At 46.6% G+C, this 16,546-nt stretch overlaps 1 protein-coding gene across 1 annotated transcript in view; it reads right to left on the bottom strand.

Moving 5' to 3' along the window:
* Positions 1-10,739: 10,739 nt before the first annotated feature.
* Positions 10,740-16,546, bottom strand: part of CHST11 (carbohydrate sulfotransferase 11) — a 241,009-nt gene continuing 235,202 nt past the window's right edge. Inside the window, exon 4 of the mRNA XM_060023898.1 lies at positions 10,740-12,176. Coding sequence (XP_059879881.1) covers positions 11,322-12,176 — 855 coding nt within the window. The 3' untranslated portion in view covers positions 10,740-11,321. The remainder of the gene's footprint in view (positions 12,177-16,546) is intronic.

The following is a 16,546-nucleotide window of genomic DNA, read 5'->3' as shown; positions in this document are numbered from 1 at the left end:
CAGAAAGAGGAGAGGGTTTGAACCTTGGTTCCCCCGTGTACTTGACCTCTTTGTGCTTCAGTTTCCCCATCTGTAAAATTGGATTAGTACAAGTTCACAATTCTTATCTGAAACCCTCGGATCAGATGTGTTTTATTTATTTATGTTTGGCTGCATTGAGTCTTTGTTGCTGCGCGCGGGCTTTCTCTAGTTGCGGCGAGCAGGGGCTACTCTTCGTTGCGGTGCGCGGGCTTCTCATTGCAGTGGCTTCTCTTGCTGCGGAGCACGGGCTCTAGGCACGCGGGTTTCAGTAGTTGTGGCTCGCGGGCTGTAGAGTGCAGGCTCAGTAGTTGTGGTGCACAGGCTTAGTTGCTCCGCGGCATGTGGGATCTTCCTGTACCAGGGATTGAACCCATATACCCTGCACTGGCAGGCGGATTCTTAACCACTGTGCCACCAGGGAAGTCCCCAGATGTGTTTTAGAGTTCAGAATTTTTCAAAGTTTAGAAAAATAATGCTGTGTAAATAGCGTGTATTACCTCATGCTCCAGTAGTGTATGGAGCTGTACCCCATAAGAAAATTAATTTATATTTACATTAATATTTCTGCAGGAAAATGTAGAAATATTCACAGTAAGTGGGATAAATAAAGACTATAATTAGTCTCATGTTAGTTAAGGTCAGGTTTTGCCGCCAAGTGAGCTTGCTGCAAATCTATGAAAAACCTTTTGGTTTTCAGGGTTCTGTAGATTTAAAAACTGCAGATAAGGCAATGTGGATCTGTACTATATCTAGGGCCACTGCTAGGCCATACGGCTATTGTGCAAATTAGAACAGTACACCTTCTGCGTGGTCACAGCCCCTGCACGGGTAACTTGGCAATCAGGGTAAGAAAAATGCATCTCTTTCTTCAGGGTAAGTGTCAAATATCAGCCCCATCCTCAACTAGGCGACTTTGTGCAGTGCACAACCTGTGCAACCAGACACAGTTGTTCTGATCATACTCATGCCTCAGAGTTGCTGGAAAAAAAAGCAATAATGTAAGATGACCCCTTCTCCCCCACAGCTACAGCTCTGTCTCAGACGGTCTCTGGTTCTCTAGACCAATGCTTCTCAAATGTGAACGTGCATATGAATCACCTGGCTTCTTAAAACGTAGGAGGGCTAGTGTGGGGCCTGAAACTGTGTTTCTAGCAAGCTCCCAAGTAATATACAGCTTTTCCAGAAACGTGTTCCTGATTACCTGATCTCCATGAAGGGCCCCAGTCTCCAGCGACCGTATGCCAAGCTGGGAACGTGCCACTCTTCCTTGCCTCATTTTCCTCTCCTCACCCACACATCCATTTAGCTACGAAAAACCAGAGATTCTACCCCCTCCCCAACAGTTAATATTTCTCTGATTCAGGGTTCCCCAATCTTGGCATTTTTGAGCCAGACACTTCTTTGTTGTGGATGTCTGTCCACTGGGGGACAAAATCACCCCTGCTCTAATCCCTCACCTTTCTCTTTCTCCAGCAACGGATTTGGATCACTTCTTTCCCAGGGATAGCTTGAGGTGTCATCTTCATGTATGTTTTGGCTATGTTGTAACTATCTGTTAACATTCCTGTGTTCTCCACTTGATTATGAATTATAAGAATTCCCATATTCTCAGCATCCTGCTGAGGGTCTAATATAGACAGATGCTCAACACGTTTGAATGAATGAATGAGTGTATCCCCTGACAGCTGCAGGCTCTTAGAAGGGGTGGGGAAGCTCAGGACTCAGCTTACAGGAGATCTGCCCCTGGGTTAGAGTAATAGCGGGCACATCTGCAGGGAGCCTAACCATGCAGACATCCAAAGCGGTTTCTGCCCCAGGACACTCCCACCTGCCCTTCAACCTTTCTCTCTTGGCCTGTTTTTGTCTAGCCTCTTTACGTTGCTCAGAAAGGTCATTCATCCTACCACTGCTCACCCAGGGTGCACTGTGCAGCGTTGCTGTACATCTTTGTCCTGAATGGCTGCCCTTGAAACTTGATTTGGGGCTTATATTTGAAGCCCACGTTAACTTGTCTGCCCAGACCATCAGAATACTTACGGCTTTGCGTTCCATGCATTAGACTCACAGACTCTTCTGAGACCCCGATTTGAATTTCACTTTTGCCATTTGGCTTTTATTTGAAGTCCAAACTTTCTAAATAGTTTGTCCACATTTGTCGATAATTGGTCTAGCATTCTGGTAAGATACAGAATATAAATATGCGTCTCTGCCCCAATTGCTGGCACAGAGCTCCTGAAACATTTGGCATTGCTAAGTGATCAGAGCACTAGGAGTATCTTTTATTCTAATAGTTGGTCTTTTTTTTTTTTTTTTTTTTTGCGGTACGCGGGCCTCTCACTGCTGCGGCCTCTCCCGTGGCGGAGCACAGGCTCCGGACGCGCAGGCTCAGCGGCCATGGCTCACGGGCCCAGCCGCTCTGCGGTATGTGGGATCTTCCCGGACCGGGGCACAAACCCGCGTCCCCTGCATCGGCAGGCAGACTCTCAACCACTGCACCACCAGGGAAGCCCTAATAGTTGGTCTTTGACCCAGGTTCCTGAGAGAGCTCCTAAATCCCTTGCAATTGCCTGGGTGATAGCAGTGTCCTTCGTTCTAATGAGGTGACTCTTGGTGGGGGCACCGGTCCCCAGAAAGACCACGGTTAGAAGCTTGGGATTTTCAGCCCCATGCCTTGTTTTCCAGAGAGGGGAAAGGAGCTAGAAATGGAGTTAATGATTGATCGTGCCTACGTGATGAACTCTCCATAAAAAATTCCCAAAGTGTGGAGCTGGGAGAGCTTCTGGGCAGGTGAACACGTGGTGGTGCTGGGAGAGCGGCCAGAGCGGCCGTGGAAGCTCCGAGCCCCTTCCCATACCTTGCCCTATGCATCTCCTCCATCTAGATGTTCATCTGTATCTTGTATCATATCCTTTTATGAGAAACTTATAAACAATAAGGAACCTGTTTTCCTGAGTTCTGTGAGCCGCTTTGGCCAATTAATTGAACCTGAGGAAGGGGTGGTGGGAACCTCTGATTTATAGCCGACCTGTCAGAAGCACAAGTGACAGCCTGGACTTGGGATTGGACTTGGAGCGGCAGGTGAGCAGTCTTGTAGGAGTGAGGCCTTAACCTGTGGGATCTGATGTTATCTCCAGGCAGATGGTGTCAGAATTGAGTGAAATTGTAGGACACCCGCTGGTGTCACAGGGAATGGCTTGCTGTGGGGAAACCCACACACATCTGGTGTCAGAAGTGTTGTGAGTGTGACTAGTGGTGCAAGAGGAAAGGCGAAACAGGAGAGGACTGAGCTGTTCCCATCAAGAACACTGGCAGAAACTTAAGTTGCTCGTCTAGTTTTCTGTGACTATTTTAGTCTGAAGCTTAACCTTTTAGTCTTCCAGCTCTTTTGTTTTATCCTCCCTTTGATTGTATTTAATCAGATTTTGCGCTTTGGCCAGAGTCGTAATGTCTCTTCATTAATGGCTGCTTGTAGCAGTATCATCCCCAGAATTTGGCCCCCTCCCCTGTTGGCCCATCGGTGTTACTAATTCCAGTGGGCTAGGGAGTCAACCAGACCTGGGTTTGAATCCTGGCTCTGCCACTTATTAGGTGAGTAATTTGGGGCATGTCATTTAAAGGATCCGTCTGCTTCCTTATCTGTAAAAAGAATAAAAGTATCTACCTATGTACACCAGAAACTAACACAAGATTGTAAATCAACTATACTTCAATGAAAAAAAAAACTGTCTTAAAACAAAACAAAAAAGTATCTCCCTTGCTGGTTGTTCTGAGGATTAAATGGAGACATTTAATGCATTACAAGTCACGCAGTCAACTATATAAATTAATAAAAGTTAGCCACTTTTGTGGTCAACTTCGTTTATGAAGCTACATATTTTTGGAAAAGACTACATGAAAAGCCAACAATTCCAAGCCACCCGCAGTTGAGTCTGTGCTCATTGTACAGAGAAACTCAGCGCACAGGCATCATTCCTACAGTCAGAGGTCCTTCCTCCTCCTTCATTTCTTCTTTAGACATTTTTCCTTCATCCTGCTGCCAGTTTGGTTCCAGGCACAAAGTTGTGTCTGGCTTAGTCTATCCGGTAAAGGTCCAAGGCTGGATGCAGACACAAAAAAATCTCTTTCTCTAGCTGCTGGCTCTTCCAAACCGTGAAATCTGAAGCCCTTGCTATTCTCCCGTAACGTGACTCTCTATTATTTTTAAAAACAAACATTGAATAATAAAAAGCAGATTAATAGACTGTTTTTCATTCCAGCATCTTGTATTTCAAATTAGTGGAGATTTGTAGGAATTTGGAGCCAGTGTTTTCTTGGTAGATCATTGAAAAAGAGGAGTGTAAACTTTGGTTCCCCATCTTAAATCTGGGTGTGAGCTATTTCTTTCCTGCAGCTGCTTCTATCTTTCTATTTTTCTTTTCCCTTATTTCTTCCATCTTAATCTCATTTCAATGCTGTTGCCTTAACTCCCTTTTTGAAACAGTTTTTACTTCCATGGTACCGTCTAATTGCTAACTGACCTCTGGCGGAAAGCCACAAAGAGCCACAGAGGAGCATTTGGGTAGATCATTAGAGAATGTCAACACTGGAAAGGATGAGGTCATCTAACTTTGTGGTTCTCAAACTGTGTTCCTTAGAATCCTAGGGTTCCCTGGAGGTCCACAGGCATTTTACAGAAAAGGAGAGGCTCAGCTGGGCCTCAAGCTATTCAATCACAGCATCTCTGTTTCATCTGTTTTACATATGAGTGTTTAGCACACAAAAAGTTTTGAGGCTCTTTTTTCCCCCCAAAAAACCTGAAAAACCAGAGATATAGCTCAATTTTGTCATTTTACAGATGAGCAAACAGGCCCAAACAGGATGTGATTACCTCTAGATTATAAACAACTCCTTGGTGGATGAACTGGGGCTAGCAACCTCAGGGGTTCTTATTTATCTCAACTTTGGCATAATTCAGATGTTGCCGTTTTTCTTGTTTCAAAGAGAAAGAGACTGAGGCACTGTGTTTGTGAGCAGTTCTCAGCCAGCCACGTGTTCGGAATCAGCAGGCTGCTTCCATGCTGTTCTATCTATAGGTTGTTATGATATTGGGATGAGGCTGGCTCTAGGAGAGGATTGTGGACCAGGGAAAAGGTTGGTTGTTTGGTTGGGTTTTTTTCTCACGTCAGTCTTGCTAGAAAGTCCCTTTTTTGTTTTATACTGGAAATGTCCATCACCCCAGAACCAAGATATCTGATAAACTCCCTACAGGTGAACGTAGACCAGATCAGTCTTCAACTTCTTGTAAGTCATCCCAGGACTCCAGGGACCCACGGTGTGCCAGCAGGAGTCTGGGAACCAGCTGTGCAAAGCTCAGAATTGTTCCCAGGAAGGATTTCCCCAGAGTGCTGTTCTCCAGTAAACTCTCTCAGGTTTCTGCCCCCTCAAATGCATTCCTGGCTAATGGTTCCTGGTCTTTTTGGATATCATAACTTTCTGAGAAAATATTTGAAATGACTTTGGGGCTGACATGAAATTGCCAGTATTTGTATTTTCTAATATCACTTAATAGCTACCGTTATAAAAGTTATTTGAACACCAAAATGACTTGAGAAAGGAGCGCTCTTCCCAAGAAAGGATACTTCGGCATTGGATACTCATGATTCTTCCTGACACTATTTTTGTTCACTTGGTGGTGGATCCGTAATAACCTCTGGCCCTGGCAGTGTTCTGGGCCACAGGCCCCTTGGTTTCTGTAGCTTCTGCAGCGTCAGCCAGAGGGCACCAGTGGCATCATGAGAAATAAAGATTAGCTGACCACTGATGAGAGGGCATTTCAGTCTTACTCCATGGGGAGTAAACTAAGACCGGGGGTGTCCTCATCCAGCCTTGCTTCCCACTGACGTTTAGTGCATTTAGTGTCCCAGGTGAGACAGGGACAGGCCATAACAGTCACAGCCACTCGCCACATTAAAAAGTAAGCACATTTCCCATCCATTTCAGAAAACTAAGCTCCATGGTCTGGCCGTTTGCCAACCAGAGGGGACCAGAGCAAGGACAGTGATGACACCAGGAATGGGTGGGAGCCAGGCCACTGGTGGTGAGAACCAGCTGGTGAGTGGACATATCAGATACCATATCCGGCATGGATGCAAAATGAGACATAGGGTTTCCCTGGTGGCGCAGTGGTTGAGTCCACCTGCCGATGCAGGGGACACGGGTTCGTGCCCCGGTCTGGGAAGATCCCACATGCCGTGGAGCGGCTGGGCCCGTGAGCCATGGCCCCTGGGCCTGCGCGTCCGGAGCCTGTGCTCCGCAATGGGAGAGTCCGCAGCAGTGAGAGGCCCGCGTACCGCAAAAAAAAAAAAAAAAAAAAAAGGAAAAAGGAGACATATCTTCGAATTCAGTATTCTCATGTCAAAATGTTTACATAATACATTTTTTTAAATTAGGGTACAATAAAATAGAGGTACAATTTGAGATGATTTCTTCTTTGACAAATAAATAAATAGTTCTTATCAGTAAAGCTAAAAATGTCCATCAGTGGAACCGAAAGAAACTATATACGACATCAGAAAAGGAATGGATTCGGAATCGGAAAATCGGGGCTTTGAAGGGCAGGTCTACAACTTCGGAACCAAAGACAGGCACTTAAGAGAGGCGTGTCGTCGAGTGCCACAACTCTGAAGGCACATCAACTTAAGTTTGAATACTGGCTCTGCCACCAATGCCCTTTAGCCTTTCAGGGCCTGTTTCCTTATTTTTCACGGGGGCGGTAGCCTACATGATCAGGATGGGCCTTCTAATGCATCACTTTACAAAGAATTTGCAGACAAAACAGGAATGAAGAAAGCTTCTATTCATCCACTAAACAGAAAGGGCTTGGCTCTATGGAGGTCTTTGCCACGGCCAAGACTGCAATGCGGTCTGCATGTGCGTCTCTCCCACTCCATCCTCTGATACACGTGAGCAGGACCCCGCACATGCTAAGGGACACAGGCCAGCCCACCCCACCTCTGCAGTCCTGTCAGTGAGCCGTGAACAAACCATACACAGAGAGAAGCTTCTTTTCTTTCTTCAATTTAATTGAAGTTACTTAGAAAAATAATCAGACTTGAATGGCTTTTCCTGGAAGAAGGTTCATGAACATTTTCACGCTTTTGTTGGCAATGTGGAATTCAGCTTTCTTGAACAGTACAGTAAGATACAGGGAGAGTTTTCTACAACAGGCCCTCTACTGCACACAAATAGGTAAAAAAAGAAAATCACACTCCACAAAGATGTTAAATTATATGTCCATATGCCATACTGAGCACGCTCCTAAGAAAATAGTACGGGCAGCCCCTTCTGTACCTGACAAAGGGTAACAGAGTGAAATTCGCCCGTTAACGGCCGAAGGTCAAGCTGGTTGTAGATCCTGCTGCCTGTTCATAGGGTCCAGTTGGTTGTGATGGAAAAGGCTGGAGGAAATACTGGTTGTGGGAAGTTTGGGGGAGTGATGAGGTCAGTCCTGCTGACATGAGTGGGCAAGAGATTCTGGTCCCCAGGATCGCACAGAACGGGGCAGCTCAGATTGCCTGTCTCTGTAGGGGATGGTCAGGCTGTGAGAAATCGGCTCTGAGCCCCACCCATCAGGGTCAGAGTCCCTCGGCTTCTGGCCAGGTTAGAAGAGGGACTTCTGCAATCACTACCTCAGCAGTGGTCCAGACCCCACCAGCTAAGGATGTTAGGGACTCGCTTTTGTTCTGGGTATTTTCTACCAGTAGGGATCAGACCCTGGTGCTTCCACGCCTTTGCCACCAGGACACTGGTCCGACCGAAGTTTCCACTGCCCGCTGCTGTCCTGTGCCATACAGCTGAACAGGCAGAACCGTGAAACTCACCTGGTGGACAGATGGGAAGGAAGGTCCCCTCTGAGACACCAACAGGTCAGCAGACTGCCCTTCTTCCCAGACCAGCTGGGAAGGCAGGGAAGGGGGCGAGTCTGAAGCAGCTGCAGGAATTCAAACCCTGTGGCTAATATTCTACAGTTTTCCAACCAAAGGGACAGGTTAAGCAGGAATGTCCTTGTAAATACAACTTTGTACCTGGTTTTGAAAACACAGCAGCACCTCTGAAAAGTGGCTCGAAGATGGGACACCTGCCTGTACTTTTCTCCAGCTAAGCATGCAATAGAAAGCGTTTTCAAACAGTCTTCTTTAAAAAAAAGGAAAAGGAACGAAAGAACCAAGAACTTTTGTTTCCCAGGCACATTTTCACCCATGGATTCTTTTTAACCAAGGACACAGAGTACTTTCTACATTCTGCAAAAACAGTTGAATTGATTTTTTTTAAAAAAGTTTTTATGCCATTAGAAAATAAACTATGAACACAAAACACGAGGAGAAAGAGCCCCTCATTGCCGAACCATACCGCAGTATCGTCCCCTGAAGGACACCCTTTCCCTCTAGAGCGAGAAGACGAATGAAGGCATCACAGCTGATCAAAGACGGAGATGTGGAAATGCAAAACGCGGGAAATCCACGTGAATTTCCACTTAAAGTACTAAAAGAACACTGAACAATTCCAAACTATAGAATCGAAGGAGCATTCAGCAAGGGTTGAGCTCTCTCGGCTTGCACTGAGCAACCTCAGGCTTGAGCACTAGGGGGACCAACTGAGGCTCTGTGCCCCTCCCCCATCCCTCCTTCTGTCAGCACCACCCAAGACTCTTCGGGCACTCCCTTTGGGAGGGAGGGAATCGTGGCCCATGCAATATCCAGGATTAGAACCATTGCACTTAAGCAAAAGTTGAATTCATTTGATAAAGTACCTTCATTGCTACAAACCAGGTGGAGACTGTGGTGCTGTTTTATTGTTGTTTTGTTTTGTTTTTGGAAGCGGGGTGTCAGGGAAGCAGTTTTTTATCCTTGAAGACCTCAGATGTGCTAAAGCAACCTAGCCAAAGAATATTCAGTGGAACGCTAGCTCTCTGAGATGATCTGCAAAATAGAGCATCCCGCTCAGAGAAGGTCAGGAAATGCCACCGACTCCACCAGTGATGCTCTTGGGAGTTCACAATGCACAGCACGCATTCAAGGCTCTGAAAAGTCCTGCAGAAAGGAAATGGACTTCGCTCTGTTTCCCAAGGATATTTGACTACAAAACCCTTATTTTGCATCACACCAACTTGTGTCTGGGGAGAACCTGTGTTCTCTGAAGCACATTATCAGGAAATGCCAGAAACCTCTTTCATTAGCAGAAGCTTTGTTTCTGAGGACAGTGTCCCCTGCCTGGAAACAGGGTCCAGGAATAATTCCAAGGACAGCTGAAGTCTGTCACTCTACTTGGTAAAACACATTGCATAAATCTCTGTTTGTCAAGGGTACAGTTGACGTGCCCTTCGCAAAGGAGAGAGAGCTTAGAAGAAGGTACACACCATCTTATAAATAGCTTCGGCCGCCCTCTCCGGCGCACAGCTCGCTCACATTCAATAAAATAATTTCCTCCGTGAGACGTGGCAGCTGCCGCTCACTGAGCTGGCTGTGAGCTTTACAATACAATTTTAATAGCTTCTGTGAATAAATTATTTTTTGTTCGTTTAGCATATTCTTCTCCCCTCTGTTCTATACACTGCATCAAAAACAAAAAGCAAAACTTACCCACACCCCATCCCACCCCTCCCCCTATTATTAGAACTATTATTATTATATACAGTATCTGCTACCAACTCATTCACGAGCTGTAAGAGGGATGTGGCTCAAACTTCAGCGGAGGCATTGGAAATGAGAAGCATGTGCAGACGTTCATTAGCAAGGAACAGGGAATGGAGTGTTTCCAGCCTTCCAGAGGAAAATGGCATGGGTTACCATCACAGAAGGCTGTCCTTGCTGATCATTGCTGGTGGTTGCAAAGGTGCCGATGGTTTCTTGGCCTTTGGAGGAGCGGATATGCATAAGTGTACAAACAGTCCGCCTCTGACCTTCACAAGGAGTAGAAATGCCAGGCCATTGCAAATCCTCCAATGTCTGAGTCCTGCCACAAAATTTTAATCTTTTACATGGCAAAGAGTAGAAAAAACACTTCTAGGTGGAGACCTTAAAGCTGGGCTGGAAATGACAGGAGGAGACCGTCGGTGAATACTTCCTTTCCTTCACCCAAGGCAGACATCACTAATCAATCACAGCACTCTTCCATGCTGTGCCTGGCAAATCTGTCCTGGGGCTTAAAGGCAGATAGATACTACCAATAAATTGGAGTGGGCACATGACAGGAAACATTTTTGTCATCTCTGATGTTGGGCAATGAGCTTGGATTACTCACCAAGTTAAGTGGCCTGTTCCAAGCACGTGGTTTTCAAATTTGGGCCATAGAAAAATGCAAATTTGTAGGGATCCTGAACCTGCTGGGGTGGTTCGTGAATAGTCCAAACCTCATGTTAAGTCCATGAATATCAGGGGTTTGCTAACTGTCAAGCTGGATATTCTGCGTCCACGTAAAGCTTCTTGAGGGCCAAGACTATTGGTTTTGTTTAATGCTCTATCCGCAGGGTCTAGAATTAGGCCTAGCACATAGTAGTTGCTTAATAAATACTTGTTGAATGTAAAGCAACAGCCACTTCACCTTCATCCCAACTGGCACTGCCAGTTAAAAAAATTCTGTAGAAAAGCCTATTCTACCAGATTGCTAAGTCTGGTGGGAAAAAAAAAAGCTACAATCAGCTCTCTCCTTGGGTTAAAAAAAGAAAAATCACTTTTCTTTCGTGTGAGGAACGTTTGGGTCGACTGAAATCAGTTTGGAATCAGTCCCTTGCAAAGGAGCCTCTTTCCATTTATTTCTAGCAGAATTTCAAGAACGGTGGTATCAACAGACAGCACAACGGTTGTTATCACAGTGACTCTCTGAGCGGTTAATAAGGAGAACATTCATGCCCCTGCACGAGCTGCTGCAAGCACAGAACGAAACATAGATTTCTTCTGCAAAGACGTTAGAATCTTGCTGCCACAAAAAGAAATCTATACAGAGACCATGTTTAAATAACTATAAATAACATTAATTAGAATTTATGGGATGCACAATTCATGGAATTCACCCGAACACAAAGAAACCTCTGAAAGTGTCGGGGGATTCATGTCTAAAAAACAAGGACACCCATCCTAGTGCCCTGCAAAGACAGCCGTCCTTCCCTACTAAGGATTTTAAATAATTCTCACTATGCTGCTCGCAGCATCATCCCCAAACAAATATTAATTTACAAAATAACCCAATATCCATAGAATTCTTTTGACAAATAAAAATCTTAAATTAAAAAGCACGATTCTCGCCCCTCTCCCCACCTCCACCCTTCACTCCAATTTCAGGTAGCTTGGCACTGAGTAATTGAACATTAAAAAATCGAGTTTGTAGACTTCGTACAGCTGCGTCTGGTGCTCTGAGCTGATGTTCTGGAAGAACTCTGTGGTCATTTCATCAGTAGTTCTCGTGGACTTGGCGTAGGTGGGGAACTTCAGGTAGCTGCCCACGCCCGCCAGCTGCAGGACGTAATTGGAATCCTCCTCCAGCGTCTCATACTTGCCCACGAGGTCATAGTGGATGTGGCACGGGTGGCAGAGGGAGTAGACGGTCTGCCAGTGTTCGTTGAAGGGCTCCTCGCGCTGCGTGTGCGGGTCTATGAGATAGGCCACGAACTCCTCGAACTTGACGTCGTCGCCCTTGCGCAGGGCCTCCTGCGTGGCGTTCTTGCGCTGCCGCCTGATGATCTTGGTGCCGTAGCGCTTGTGGAAGGAGGTGTTGTATTTCTGCGTGAACTTGTTCCGGTAGGCGGACACCAGCCTCTCGAAGGGCTCCCGCACGAACAGGAACTTCATGTAGCTTTTCAAGCGGTGGTTGATCTCGGGGATGCTGTACTGGTTCAGGGTCTTCAGGTTGGCCGAGACGTGCGCCTCGTTGGCCGGGATCTCCATGGGGTCGCTGTACTTGCCCCGCCCGGTCAGGACCATCATGAGCCGTTTCCAGTTGGTGCACGCCACCTTGGGCACGTAGCAGTAGATGAGCTCGTGGTCCTCATCCACCACCAGGTGCTTCAGGTCGTTGGGGGTCAGCACCCGCCGCTTGCGGCTCACGGCGCTGTTGGCCCGGCACGTGTCTGTGACCTGGTCCCGCCGCATCTGGTGCAGGACGGCCGTGTTGGAGAGTTCCAGCTGCAGAGGGGACACAAGAAGAAGAAGTACTCAGTACTTGTGTGGGATGTTTACACTGGGCCACATCCATGACACGATGGCCAATGCGGGCCACCAAGGCAGCCACTGACAACCTAAATGGCCCGTCCCCCTTTCCAATTCTCCATCAGCTGTCGGGACTATTTCGGTTCTGTGTTCCACCATGCTTCCTTTGGACAGTAATGATAATGACCAATTCTGTAACTTACCCATCACCCTCTACATGCCAGGCATTTTATCAGAGCTTCATGTATACAGTTTTTCTTTTCTCTGTACAACAAACTCGAACCGTTACTGATTTATTTAACAATATCAAATACCTGCGGCTGTGCCAGGTAGCATGCTGGGGGTGCGGTAATGAAAAAGTGCAACAAGGTAACTGCCCTTAGGGAGCTGACAGTCCAGCTGGAAAGAAAACGGAACTGAGGTTCAGAGATGTTAAGAGAGATCACACAGCGAGAGTCAGTATTCAAACTCAGGTCTGCCTGGCAACCAAAGCTGCCCACTTTCCACTCTAATCTGATGTCCAGGCCTCCAGTCTTCTTGATTAAGGCAGGAAGAAAAGCATGGAGTTCTGGCATTTGTTGATCTATTTCAAAGCAAGGGGATCCAGTTTTTCTACAAGCCTATCACTGTGGACACCTGTTGCTTTTTGCTTCCTCAGTACCAGTGCCTTGATTTTCATCTGAGAACCTGCTTTCCTTCATTTTCAGCTCCCTTTCCTCTCGCTGAGCTGAGAGCATGCACCCTGGAGCTTGGGATCAGGGAGGAGGGACCACCATGCAGGGAGAACTAGACCGGGAATGAAGGGAACAGAGGAGGGATGAGCAGAAAGACAAGGGGATGTATTCCCAGTGACATCATCTGAATACCTAGCTCCATACGTTGAAACCAGACCCCCAGCTTCTGGGCTTTTGTTGCATCAGTCAATACATTTGCTTTGGTGCAAAAGGCAGTTTAAGTCTGGGTTATATATCCCTTGGAACCATCATATATGGGTATTTACATTTATTATCTTTGAGCTTTTCCTCTCTTTTCCCCATATTCACCCACTGATCCATCCATTCAAACATGTGTCCAGACCTCATAAAGTACAAGGCACTCTGCCCAGCACCCCTGGGAGATCTAACCCTTTCCTAAAGGGCTCACAGCCTAGGAGGCGCCAGGCCAGAGAGCTGGCGGCCGCAGTAGGGGCCAAAGGGGAAAGCTGTGTGCTCCTCTGAATTCTAGGAGCAAAGGTTTCTCCCCTAAAGGCCGTTCGCTCCCAATCTGAACTAGTTCTCACAGTCTACCTAGAAGAGGCACATGAGGCCACACTGGCCTGGTGCGCTGCCATCCTGGTCTCCAACCCCACAGACTTTCAGTGGAGTGGTGGCACCCTACCGTTGTCTGGCTTAACGCCATGCCTCCATCTACCCTCCTGGATGTGTAATGTGCTCTTCTTTTTTTTTAATTTAATTTTTTCTTTTATATCGGAGCATAGTTGATTTATAATGTTGTGTTAGTTTCAGATGTATGGGTCTTCTTTTAAATATCAAAGATACTAATATTATGATTAAAGTTATAGAGAGACTGGGGCACCAGGGCTATGGGATAGCCACTCTGGGGCTGCAGATGACATGGTTGCATCCCTGACCCCGGAATGAATGGGGTCCCCGTCCTCATGCTCGTCTTCTGAGGTCCTTCAGAGTCCAGCACCAACCTACTTTTCCCACCTCATTCCCGTTCCTCCCCATTTTATTATTATTATTATTTTTTATTTTTGCGGTACGCGGGCCTCTCACTGTTGTGGCCTCTCCCGTTGCGGAGCACAGGCTCCGGACGCGCAGGCTCAGCGGCCATGGCTCACGGACCCAGCCGCCCTGCAGCATGTGGGATCCTCCCGGACCGGGGCACGAACCCGTGTCCCCTGCATCGGCAGGCGGACTCTCAACCACTGCGCCACCAGGGAAGCCCTCCTCCCCCTTTTAGAACTGAAGGAAGCTCCAAAGAAACAAATGATTCACTCTTTTCCTGTTGGGCCCAGCCACTCCTATCTGGGATTCTTCCCTCTCCCTTTCTGCGAGTATAAACTGGATAATCCATGAAGGCCCAACACACTCCCCGGCCACACAAGTGGAAGAATCATTCCCTCCTCTAAACACCCTCCCCACTGAGCGTCCTTTACAGCACAATTGCCCCGTCTATTTCACGCCTGGTTTTCTCAAGTCGGGCGACCACTTGATTCACAGGGACCCAAAGCCACAGAGCCACTGCCCTCTCCAGGCTGGACTGTGGGTGGTCCAGAGTAGGTAATGTGGAGGGATCAGTGAAAGCCCCCCGCTCCTAAAGCCACTGCACAGGCAAGTCAGTAGAGCCAAGGGCCTGGGTGGGACCCAAGAAGCTGGCCTTGTGTTTCCAACTCTGAACCGCAATCTGTACAATTCATTCTAGAATATGCATAGGGCAATTGGGATGGGCTTAAGTTAGGGACACTGATGAGTTTATGGGGGACCTGAGGGATATCCTGGTGGCCAGTGGAGACAAGTCATTACATCCTGCTTTAGGGCTCTGTGTCTGTCTTCTCTCATGGTTTCCATGACGATGATGGTGTTGGTGATCATGAGCTGGTATGAGACAACAGCAGACAGCTGGGGGAGCTACTCTGTGCCAGGCACCTTCACACCTTCAGGTTATTTAAATACATTATCTTTAATCTTCCCAGCAATTCTCTGAAGTAGATGCTCTCACCACTGGAACTTTCCACACTCAAGGGAAGGAAGCAAACCAAGACAGAGTGCTAATGTTGTGAAAATTCCATGAGCAAACAGGAGATTCTCTTGCTACCTTAGTCTCACAAGCAACTGGGGGAAATCTCGAAGGAGTCGTCACTGCCCTCTCGACGGTCATTCCCCTTTACAATCCTACACTGTCACTCTTCCCTTCAAGAAGTCGAGGCTACTTCTCTAGCCCCTTGACTCTGGCTGGCTGTGACCTGCTCAGACTAGCAGAATGTGTTAGAAGTGAGGACGAGCCAGTTCTGGAGCCTATTATGAAGCCTTGTAGTTCTTGCCCTTTGCGGCCACACCTTCATACCACACTGGCAAAAGTTTCTCCCTGTTGAATGCAAGTACCATGAAGTGTGAACTTTCTCTTTCCAGGGCTGTAGCTCCAGTGCTTGCAATAGTGCCAGTCATATAGTAGATGGTCACTAAGTATTTGTTGAATGAATGAATGAATCAGTTAATTATCTCTTTAGGGACGCTTGATAGGAAAGGGGGAAGGCCCCTCTGTAGCTAAAGAAATTTCCCAATTGTTCATAGATGTCAGAACGTTCTTTAATAGAGGCGGTAATAGTGATCCCCCAAAATTCATGGGGGACCTCAGAATGTGACCTTATTTGGAAATACGGGTTTTTTTTTTTGCAGATGTGATTCATTAAACTGAAGTCATACTGAGTTAAGGTGGGTCCTAGTCCAATGACTAGTGTCGTTATAAGGAGAGAATACAGAGACACACATAGAGAAGGCCACGTGATGGCAGAGGCAGAGGGTGGAGTGATTCATCCACTAGCTAAGAGATGCCAAGGATTGCCAGCAACAACCAGAAGCAGGGGAGGACAAGGAAGGGTGTACGCGTGGAGCCGTCAGAGAGCGCGTGACCCTGCTGACACCTTGATTTTAGACTTCCAGCCTCTGGAGCTGTAAGAGAATAAACTCCTGTTATTTTAAGCCACTGAGTTTATGATACTTTGTTATGGCAGTCCTAGGGAACTAACACAGGAACGAAGCCTTCAGCCCATACCTTTGAGCAAATTGTTATAAAATATAAATGTATAAGAGAGGGTAACATTATATAAGATAATATTTTTACATAGAAGAGTAAGGAAAGGGTATTAGAGCACTAAGTAGAAAGTGGGTAAGATCTGCAATCAGAAGACCTAGGCGTGGGCAAGACCCTTAACTTTTTTTTTTGTAAATTAATTTGTATTGGAGTATATTTGCTTTACAATGTTGTGTTAGTTTCTGCTGTACAGAAAAGTGAATCAGCTATACGTATACATATATCCCCTCTTTTTTGGATTTCCTTCCCATTTAAGTCACCAGAGAGCACTGAGCAGAGTTCCCTGTGCTATACAGTAGGTTCTCATTAGTTATCTATTTTATACATAGTAGTGTATATATGTCAATCCCACTCTCCCACTTCATCCCAGTTCCCCTTCCACCCTGGTATCCATACTTCCCTTCTCTACGTCTGTGTCTCTATTCTGTTTTGCAAATAAGTTCACCTGTATCATTCTTCTAGTTTTTTGCTAAGATAAATTGTCTTTTTCCCTGGTTCAAGCCAAGGGCCCACAGAGCCATATTTGCTTG

Source organism: Delphinus delphis, chromosome 11 (assembly GCF_949987515.2).
Source record: "Delphinus delphis chromosome 11, mDelDel1.2, whole genome shotgun sequence".
In the NCBI taxonomy this organism is placed as follows: domain Eukaryota; kingdom Metazoa; phylum Chordata; class Mammalia; order Artiodactyla; family Delphinidae; genus Delphinus; species Delphinus delphis.
Note: the sequence above shows the minus strand (reverse complement) of the source record. Positions and strands in the feature narration are given on the sequence as shown.